At 42.0% G+C, this 10,869-nt stretch overlaps 1 protein-coding gene across 1 annotated transcript; it reads right to left on the bottom strand.

Moving 5' to 3' along the window:
* Positions 1-467: 467 nt before the first annotated feature.
* LOC139643686 (inactive tyrosine-protein kinase PEAK1-like) lies at positions 468-5,675 on the bottom strand. The gene is made up of 4 exons (XM_071518950.1): positions 5,387-5,675; positions 4,512-4,660; positions 3,353-3,915; positions 468-2,870 (listed from the first exon to the last, which is right to left on the bottom strand). Exons 1-4 carry the CDS (start codon positions 5,449-5,451, stop codon positions 1,803-1,805), a joined length of 1,845 nt encoding a protein of 614 aa, XP_071375051.1. The 5' UTR covers positions 5,452-5,675; the 3' UTR covers positions 468-1,802.
* Between the last annotated feature and the right edge of the window lie 5,194 nt (positions 5,676-10,869).

The raw sequence follows: 10,869 nt of genomic DNA, 5'->3' as shown, positions 1-10,869 counted from the left end.
TGTGCTGTGTTGCAATGATATTTGCACTAGTGTAAGATGTTATATGCCAGGAATGTAAAGCAAGCGCCCACATAAAATCTGGGCAAAGCATCCTCGCCACTGTATTACTTTCCATGATGTGTAGTGCTGACTTCCTATTTACCCTCCTGTACACCCCAATGATCATCTCTATGATGTAATATTTATGGTAAAACATTTAAATTCATCTTATTCATGTAATTAGATAGGTTTCCATGGTCATTTTCAGTTGATTCTGTTTATATTGATTTTTTTTTTTTTTTTTTTTTTTTTTTTTTTAAATGTGTGCATGGATTTTAATTTGTTGCTTTGATTCACTTGACAGAAATCTGCATGTTGTAACTGTACTAAATAAAAGTGCTCACCTTAGGGAGTGTGATGTGTTTTCTTGTAAAGTCATACAGACAAGCAACCTGTAAGAGTTAATAGCTTACAATTTGATAGGCATCTCCATGATTTATTAGTCCTTCAGGTTCCTATATAAATGCAATATGTAGAAACAATAGTATACAATCATGTCAATGTGACAAGCATAACGAGAATAATAGCACAATATTGAATGGTAGGGAAATGGTAGATCTTATTTTCTGTCTACTGTATCTTTATATAGTTGTTTATTCATTATCTTGAGCTAGTATCAGTGTATGTAGATTGATTGGAGCTAAAGCCTTGTATTTAGATAATTATGGCTAGAAGGCAAACAAAAAGGCCCTAGTTACCTGACTACTGTAACACAAGCTAAAATTGTGTTTTATATTCTTGGTGTGAGAAGATGCAAAAGTTTATTTATTTTATATCCCTTAACAAGCATGTCTCAAAGGACGGTATAAAGATCTAACCAATCAACAATCAATCACAGAACAAAATGGTGTAATATAATATGCAACAAAATAAAAAAATGAAACAAAACCAGACATGTTGGAGAGGCATAACAAGCCTACCTAAACTATTTAGCCTAGCCTTCCCGGCACCACCAACGTTAGACCCTCAGTGCAAACAAGGAATAACTCCCAAGAAAACCATATTAGGAAAAAAATTGGAGAAACCTTGGGTGAGCCAAGTCCAAGAAGGATCCCCCACTAGGACGGCTGAGCGTGACAAAGCACTAACATGGACAATACCAATGAGATAAAACAGATGGGACAGAATGAATGATTGACAAGTGCAGTATTTTTTTTAAGCCATTTTACATTATAAAGAGCAGTAAATGAAACATCCATCATTAATTGTAGGGCTGCAACTAATGATTATTTTCATTATACGATTATATTCATTATTAATCATTTAGTCTAGAGTGTCAGACATAATAACAAATCACAAGTTCCACGGCCCAAAATTATTCTTAAAATTGATTATTTAGTATTCAAAGTATTCATTTTATAATGATAAGAAACAGAGTAAAGCAGCAAAGCTGTAACCAGCAAATGTTTGGTCTTTTTACTTGATAAATGACTCAAATGATTAATTGATTATCAAAATTATAATTCATTAATTTTTGACTAATCGGTTAGTTAATAGCATTAGTTAACTGTGTCCATTTTAAGGAAGGATGGCATTCACCTTAACACAAATTGTGAAATGCATCTTCACTGTTGATTGTAGATGGAAAGGGTAGTGGAGAGTGACAATTTACCTGCTACTATATTTTCGCAAAAATCAAATGAAAATCAATGGGATGAATTTAAAAGACTGGCTGAGTCAGTTGTTAATGTGAGTAACATTTTAAGATGGACTCACTCAAATTGGTTTTCACACACAACACAAGGACTAAAACAGCTGTGGACTCAGCCTACATTGAGTCCTAGCCGATTAGTGGCTCTCGTCACTGTTTCAGAGTCAGTAAATGATAGGTACTGCAAGCACAGACAGTCCTCCCAGTCAAGAACAGACTGATCCTGGATCAGCCCCCTCTCTGCCAACTTCATCACCAGCAGCGCCCGCTTGATTGACAGCCAGTTATGCACAGTGGTGGTTGTGGAGCCATTGCAATTTAACTGGACGAGTGGGACATGGGGCCCCCAGAGGAGGGCCTGAAGGAAGGCCACCACGTCTGCCATCTGTAGCCCACTGGACTCAGTCTGGAGCCAAGAGGCTAGGTAAAGCAACCCCATTTTATACGGGGACTCAGAGAGAGCTGCAGCTGAGCCTCTGGTAAGAGAAGACAGGCTTTCTTGTGGGTGGAGACAGTGTTGAAGTAGGGCTCCAATCTGGGAGGTCAGGGGTTGAGGTCCAGAAACACAAGGTGGATGGTGGGTTAACACTACACGAGGGGCACCCCACGCTCTCCATAACATCTGGACCCTTTCTGCCTCCTGTTCTCGGTCAGTCACTGCTTCTCCCTCTGTCTTCTCCCCTTTCTTCCTTCTGGGCCACACTAGAAAGACATCCTGGGGCCTGAGCTCAACGCCAGCGGCACTGTTGTTGTGCAGATGTTGTAACCCCATTACTATCTGCAGCAGCAGAACACACACCTGTCTCTCATAAAGTGAGGGCTCAGAGCTCTGCAGCGACCGGCTATCCTGAACAAAGTCTTTTAGAGTAGCTTGTGGCAGGTCTCTTTCAACAGTCACTGAGCATCCCTTCTGGAGTAAAGAGAGAACTGTGGATGAATTGATGTTCGAGTCAGACTGGTTTTCAGTAGACTCAGTGTTGCCTCCACATGGTGGTTTTGCAGTGGTGCAGTCTGACTGTAAAGGAGAAGAGGCTACCATAGGATCTCGTGTTTGCAATGTGTTGGATTCATTCTTTAGGATACTGTCAGGTGGGAAATGAGCAATTACATCTTGGACATTGACATGTGATAGCTGGTGGCTGGTGTGAGCTGAGGGAGCTGGGTCAGTCCATCTGTGTACCTGGATATAGAGAGAGAAAAATGGCACACTCATAAAACCATTCAGTCATATTCAGGGAAACCTTTGCACCTCAATGTCACATTCAATGTTTCTCTAGGATTCAAGAGAGACGTTCATGCCAGTTAATGCCTCTGCCCTCGCTGCTGCAGTTGGATTTCTTAACAGCACCTGATGACAGTTTAGAGGAAGTGTTTGTGGTATTTCCAAATCAGGGTGCACATCAGGTCAGCAGAGTCACAGTTGCCTACCGTTGATAAAGATCATCCTCTCTCTCACTGGTTTCTGTTTGCAATGTGAATAACATTTTGTTTTGTTTAAAACCTCCAGTGCGAGGTAACTGCAAGTAGCTGGTAGCAGAACAAAACAACAGAATACTTTATGCAGCATCTAAACATGATGCATCATGCATCATACTGTTATAGCAATATTTGCATGTATATATAAACTATAAAGGTAATGATAGGGCAACAGCTGAACGTTACCCTTAGACCAAGCACCCTCCTTGGAAACTTGGGGCTATGCACGCTGTAGTAAAGTGCATCTCCTATCTGCTTGGGCTTTTGGCCGCCACACAGCAGGAAATCCTGGGGTTGATACGGGACACTGGCCTCTCCCTGCAGCAGAACCTCAGCCTCCACACTCTGCGCCATGCTTCGAAGAAATAGCAGGTGGCGATGTTGAATTCCCTGGGAAACAACCCCCTGGTCATCAAAACTGCTGAAGAGGTATTGCAGATGTTCGTCAGGTGTGTCAAAGGACAGCTGGGAGAGGGACAGTACAGGGACGGGACTCTTTTTGACTGGTTTAACCTCTTCTCTCTCTTCGTGGGAATGGGTGTCAGGTATGGGTGCCAGCATGTACAAGGGGTTGTCAAAGTTTTGAGGGTGATGACGGAGATACAGTGGAGACAAGGGAGACATGGGGAGCAAAGGAGAGGGTGGAGGCATGTTGTCAGCGGGGAGGGACAGGGCGCGGGCTAGCCTTTTCTTTGGGACGGGTGGCGGGGTGCCGTCCGAGAAAAATCTCTCCTGGTGATGGGAATCATCTGCGTAACACAGCAAGGGGATTTCAGGTCAGGTTAACCGACTTGAACACTGAACAATAGAAATGTACAGGAGGCTTTGGGGACAGCGTCTCTAGATTAAGGAAGAGAGAACACATCTACATTCACACTTCCACAACATCACCACAAAGTATGAGCAGTGTCATGCCTGTCAAACTGAACATTTTCAGAGTCATTTTGATTGGTCCAAACATTACACGGATTACAATGAGAGTGTAAAAGTTTGGTTTCAGGTGTTACTTCCTCCATTTCAGTTCTCATGAGAAAGAGGAACCAAGAGGACTGGAGGAGCGGAAGGACAGCAACACGTTATAATAATTTTTTTCCTCCCATGATATTGATCTTCAAATGTCAACTGTATTTTCATAAGAAGTGCATCATGCGATGTTAGGTGATGCAGGAAGGTGCACGATTTATATCTGATCTATGAATTCTCTCCTCTTCACACCACTATACTGACATACAGCGTGCTTGAGCAGATAATTCCAGTCTTCATGAGGGTATTTATTATTCATACTGTGCTATGGTGCATGTGTAGAAAGCAGACATGATATGGTTTGTCTTGTCTTGAGACCTACCATAGCGCTGGTGTATGGGACACCCGGCTGCGTGACAATCAGTGGCTTCGGGGAACACGTCATTGAATGGGTAGCTTTGGTGCTGCTGTCCAAAAGGGCTGAGCATAATACAGTCAGACTCCAGACTGGAGCCTCTGGACAACTGACTTCTGTGTAGGAACATGCAAACATACATCACAACAACAAAAACATATCAAGTTACCATATTTATACATTCATACGTGCATAAGCAGACTGCCACTGCTCTCAAATGAAAACCTTATATCTCCAAAAAAGTATCTTTCAAAGTTATATAAAACATATATTTCCAACTGATGCCCATGCATTTTTTAATTACATGATGTGTTTTAAATTGCTCTCATTAGACCCTGGGTCAAATGGGACTATGTAAACTTTACTGGAATCAATTCAAAGCACCAAGATTGGAGTTACTAGGTTTTCCCACAACAGCAGTAATGTGCAGAACTGATGACCAAAGATTACAATGGCAAAAGAGTGTGATGTGTGTTTGCTGCAGCCTACTTGACATTATTAGCAATAAATAAATATTAGTAACTGAGCAATTGTAACCATCAACATACTTCACAGTTAAAGCATATGGATTTGGTGAGAGCAGTCATATTTGTGCTGCTGAGTTGTGTTTTTATTTTAGGCATTTAACTGACATGATTTAAAATGACAGCAACAGTAGAATAAGCATGAATTCCTAGATCACCAAAATTACAAGCAACAATAGTAAGGAGTGCAAGGGTCAGGGCCATAGTGGCCAAGCAATAGTCCTCTGTGACCATCAAATGATAACATAATGTAGATAGACAAATAAAACAAGAGTTAAGGAGAGAGGCAGAGGGGATTTTGGTTGTTGTTTGTCTTACCTGCGCTGTTTGACAGGCAGCGCTGGTGGCTGTGCCTCTGCTCTGCTGGCAGGACCAGGCTCCATCAGGTCACTGCAACACTGCAACACACTACCTGCTCCTCCACTTTCCTCACACTTCACCACGGTCTCTCTGTATCTGTAAAGCCTACAGGTAACTCTGTGTCTCTGCAGGAAACTACTGAAGACTCCGGCTTTCTTTCCCTCTGTCTGTCCTTTTCTGCCTCTGTCTCTCCTTGTCTGTCTGTCTAGTTCAGTCTATGTTTGAAAGTGAGTTTTTTCGTGAGCATGTCCTCATTATCTTTCGCTGTGATCAGTTGCAGTCTGAGGTTGAGGTTGGTACCGGAAAAGTAGTGTCTGTTCTGAGGGCAGAACTGTTTTCTCTGCGCTAACCTCAACGTGACAAAATGGGGAAGAACAGTTAGAGCGAAGCCCCTTCAGTTTGCGCTCTTGTTTCTTTCTTTCACTCACAGTTGATCTAGATTCTCGATATATGTAGCCACAGCATCAACTTGTATCTCTTGTTTGGATTATATAGTTTTCACACCTGCAATGCCTTTGTGGGGGCTTGGTGCTATGTGAAGAGCCTTTATTTTGACTTTACATGAGAGGGAATTACTTTTGCCATCCAATGAGAATTTGAATCTTGTCTTTAAGTTCTTTTGCAATGTATACTTGTGCAGATAAGTCAATAAAAGTAACATACAAACTGTCTTCCACATTTTTTTTTGCATCTAGTTCCCTCAAGTCTTTTTGGCCTCACATGTTGAAACATCATTTGTCCAACAGCTGGACCGATAGAGGTCTACTTATGGACTGCAAAACTGGATTCTGTAATCTTGATCTTGTGGTATCTGGATCTCAATGATTTTTTTAAAAAAACTGACTCACAATCAGCAAGTTCAGTCTGACCCTAGTCCAGTTTTGAAAAATTCCAGTCTCCCTACTCCCAACATCACCCTGCTGATGTATATCAGATGTACTGAACATACTTAGAACAGTGGGGGCTTTTTAAAAATTCAAAGCACATTTTAGTTTTACACCTAAGAGAAGTGAATAGAATTAGGTCTATTTATAGTAAAACACAGTAATTCTGGACTTATTTCCTATAACTAATACTGGCTTTGTTAATATCATGAAAAAGGAACCATCCTCAAACCTTGGATAATCAGCTCATTTTGTGGGGGGATTTTGTAACATGCATGAAATCTAAATGATTTCCGATAAAAAGTATAAAACTCCCTTTGTATTTTCTTAATGAGCTTGTTCTTATTTTACTTGAGTAAAACTGAAGCAACAGCACGTCTACCTGTACTACTACAACCTCTGGTACAAAGACACATAAGGGCTACTACGCTTCCATTAATTCACACAGGACATTTCATTCACATGAATTTGAGCATAACGTAACATATTTATTAGTGCTTTTTATAATAGTATTGTTCATGTGTGTATTCATTCCAGTTATCCTACAGCTATACATTTAAAGTAAAGACCTAATGTGTCAAAGCTATTCATCATTTACCATGTGGGTGTGGACAGCTTTATACTGTATATTGACCAATTCTGGAAACCCCGATGGCTGCAATAATATGAGATTTGTTGTCGGTGAAGCTCATCAGGCTCCTACGCAGATAGGTCCATATTCTCATATCCAAGTACAGCCACTGACTGTGCTGTCGTGCCGCCCAGAGTGTATTCTTCAGGCTGAGTGTGTGCTCCTGAATCACCCCAGCCCAGAATGACTCACACATCCTCTGAGTAAAGGGCCGTTGTCTCTCACACCGTTTTTCAATACATATATGTATATAACAACAGTCACTATCTCATTGAAAAACGTGGTGATAATGTGCTTGGTTTGGTTGTTTGGTTGCCAAATCAATAAACCTCCATATAATACCAAATGTAAAACAGCCCATTTATGAGCTGAAGATCCCCTTCTAATATATTTTGTGCTTTTGTCATGGAAAATCTAATGAAACTAGACAGCAGTCCAGAGTGGTGTTCACACCGCACTTCAGCATTTAATATCACGCATGAAACACAAAATGTCGCCCGCTTTTCGTTTTCTATAATGAAGCCAACGAGTGAAACTCCCTGTGTTTTTCCTCTTTATTCAGAGAGTGGAAAGCAGAGAGGTTTCCACACAAACCATGGCTTTAAGAGTCATCTCCCCTACAGACTGTGCCACACTGCCTCATCCCTCTGCTGTTTCTGTCATGACTTGAATCCATTTAAAATCACTCAGCAGGTCTGCTTAACCAGCTCATTTGTGGGATCTGAAACCCAAAACCTGATCCACCTAGATCACAACACCTGCAGGAAGCCTGATCCGAGACACCGACTGTGACTCATACTGATTCTGTGAACCCATATATACAGTATTTTTTTTTAAGTAAGCCTTATTTCTATTAGGGTACTATTTCTTGCTTTTTTCTATAACTTTTTTATGTGACTGAACTGAAACTGAAAGCCAGAAAGCCTATTGCTCATTTTGTCTTGGCTCAGTAATGTAAAATTATTCCATACTCTGACATATAAACAAACAAAACAACATGTGAGCAATCCTAACTTTAGATAATTTTATCTCATCTATTCTTGCATTCAGTGATGACTCACTGCATTTTCCATTCCCTCCACTCAGAGCTTCATAATGATATTTATCTAAATTGCAGTGTGTGGGAAGGATGAGGAGCGACACTACAAGGGTGCAGTGGGCGAGCATCACTAAGGGCCTCTCCGCTGAGCCTCTTTATATGCTAAGGAGCAAGGGGAGCTGCTAGGTCTCCCTGCCGCTCAGACAACACAGCAGTGCCTATTCACTACAGGTGGACATACAGGCATAGCTCACTATAGTCTATACAGGTGTAGTCCATAGTGAGCTGAATAGAAGAGAGTCTGAAAGGGGCTGACATTTCAGATCATGAAAATAGCTGAGGAATTCATTAACCTTTCACACAGGGCCAAGGAAATTAGTGTGTAGTATTCAGGCCATTATAATCTTAAAGGTGACCTTGTTTCTAAACACAAGTGGTTATTCACCCTCACAGGTTAAAAATAACTGTGACGTCCGAGGTTCAAATCTGGACCAAGAACCTTTGTCGCAGGTCATCCCCCTCTATCTCTCTGTACCCCCAATCTTTCCTGTTTCTCTCCACTTTCAACTCTCTAACAAAGGCAAAAAATGCCCCCAAAAAATAATCTTCTTAATCTGGATCTGAGATAGTTCACAAGGGGGTAGATCAACACCAGGGCTTTCTAAATATGCATCCAATAAGGTGAGCTTTGATGATTTTATCTGAACAATTCTGAAAGGCTGCGGTCATGAGAGTTTATTTTTCTTGCAAAAGAAACTGCTTTTGGAAAAGTACAGTGGTTGTAAGCAGATGAGTAACAGTTAACATTGTTGTGAATCATAATGTTTAGGAAAGACCCAAACATAATCAACCCAGTATTACAGCACTGTGGTTTTCTTTTTACATAATTTTATTTTTTGATTTGGCAATACCTGGTAATGCATCACAATGACAAAACTGTATTAGTATAGGACATTTCATATGGAGATCCATGGCAAACAGCCCTATGTTACATTTACAAGTGCATAATCAAAACCAAGTTGAGCTGTAGTGAATGCTTGAATGCTTGCATTAATACCAGTGTTACTTTCTCACTCTCTTTGATCAGTCACATAGATTCATTCCTAATGGTGGGAGGTGAAGTGTTTCCTTATAACCTCATAAAACCGGCGTTTGCGCTTGCTGTCGGTGGCTTGTTTGGGTGCAGAAGAGGAGGATGAAACAGAAGCGCTGGTGGAGGAGGCAGCAGCGCTTTGTATCTCTGCCTTTGGTAATCTTCCTTCAGTCTGTGAGTCAGTAAAATCTTTAGACAGTCTCTGCTTTGCTGCTGACCAACGGGAGGAGCTGCCTTTGATGCTGGTGTCTGCTGTCCTTGTCAATGGGGCTTTGCTAGAAGAGCAGGCGACCACCTCCTCCTTGTTGAAGCGGCGGAGCCCAGCTTGGCAGAGCAGGGCTTCCTCGCTGGCCATCTGGGGGCTCTGGCTCAAGGTGACAAAGCCGTACGGGGTGGTGACTTTGGTTAGGTGTGGCAGGGAGAGGGCGGCTCTGCTGGCGGGGTCCAGGCAGTGCTGGGCCTCCATGTAGCGGCAGGGGAAGGACACCTCCCTCTGCAGGGCAGACTTCCTCTGGGTTAAGGGGTCTGAGATACTCCGCTCGGCTCTGCGGTCTGACAGAGACAAGCTGAAGACTGAGGATGATGTGGATGAGGCTGGCGAAACCGATAAAGATGACTCCAGCTCTGTCCCAAGACTCCCTAAGCCTTCATCTGTCTCTGCATCGTCTTCCTCCGCCTGTCTGTCTCTGTTGTTCTCCAATGATCTTAAGCCAACCTGGACAGACAAGCTGGGTATAGTGAACTGTGGGATGCTGCCAGGTGTCAGGATGTTTGTAAAAATGTTTTCCCGGCTTGTCTGGGACTCTGATCCCAGAGAACTCCCAAAGGACTTTGCACTGCTGGTTGCCCACAACAGCGCACGCATCCCTGCACTGCTGTGCCTGCGTGCCGTCGAGAAATCATCCAAATGAGCGGTTTTGGTACCATTGCAAATAGCCCCAATGCTGATTGTCCGTGTGACCGTGTTCTTCTCCATTTTGAATGTCTTCCGCTCTCTTTGCATCCAGACTTGATTGTAGATTGGCAAGAGGAGTGATGACAGGCACCTTTTATACTCCTCTGCTGTCTCCCCCTCCTTTTGTCCTCCACTAAATGCATCAAGAGGTACGTAAGTCTGACGAAGGTCAGTGGCGGAAGTGCTTACCAATTAGGGCGCTTGTGAAGTATGGAAACATCATTAAGGGCCTCTCTTCTAAACCCCTTCAAATGCTAATAAGCATTGAGGGCAACTATGGCTATTTTAAGTTTGTTCAAGTTTACAAGGTTTTTCAGGTAGGGCTGCTTTCTCTGTGCAGCACTGTGCTGCTCCTTCGCTGTGTGTGCGTCACTGCAGGGAAACAAATGAAGCTCTCACAGGGAGGAAATATTACTCCTTGTTTACATGAGTCTTCACAACAAATTAGTTTGGAACTATCGAATTGAAATGGCACACAGGAAGCTGAAACCTGAGTGTTTTTGGAATGAGATACTTACATACTGAATGCTGCATATTCAATGAGTAGACCTGTGTATGGCACTCTGCTTACTCTACTAGTGATTATAGTTTTACCGATGGACATTTCAGATTTAGGTAGGCCTACTCAAAATATGGTACATGTATGACCAGGCCAAATATTTTAATGAAAATTAGTTGTACAAAACAGATGTAAATAAACATCACTATTTTTCCAATAATATAAAATATAACGTAATCATTGTGTTATGTTATTTAAACCCAGCATTGGTTACTTTTAATACTTACACATTTTGTACCTTCGCTATGGCTAAGTATTCCTGAAAAAATAATGTTACTTT

This window comes from Centroberyx affinis, unplaced genomic scaffold (genome assembly GCF_046629955.1).
Source record: "Centroberyx affinis isolate AG114_WGS23_722 - 3 ecotype Tasmania unplaced genomic scaffold, CSIRO-AGI_Caff_v1 ptg000007l_1, whole genome shotgun sequence".
NCBI lineage: Eukaryota > Metazoa > Chordata > Actinopteri > Beryciformes > Berycidae > Centroberyx > Centroberyx affinis.
This window is presented reverse-complemented; position numbering and strand designations above follow the sequence as displayed.

Coding starts and splice junctions, on each gene's coding strand:
- LOC139643686 (XM_071518950.1), bottom strand. CDS start 5,451: ATGGAGCCTGGTCCTGCCAGCAGAGCAGAGGCACAGCCACCAGCGCTG. Junction 4,661..5,386: donor CTGCCTGTCAAACAGCGCAG/GTAAGACAAACA, acceptor GTTCCTACACAG/AAGTCAGTTGTCCAGAGGCT. Junction 2,871..3,352: donor GGAGGGTGCTTGGTCTAAGG/GTAACGTTCAGC, acceptor CTCTATATCCAG/GTACACAGATGGACTGACCC.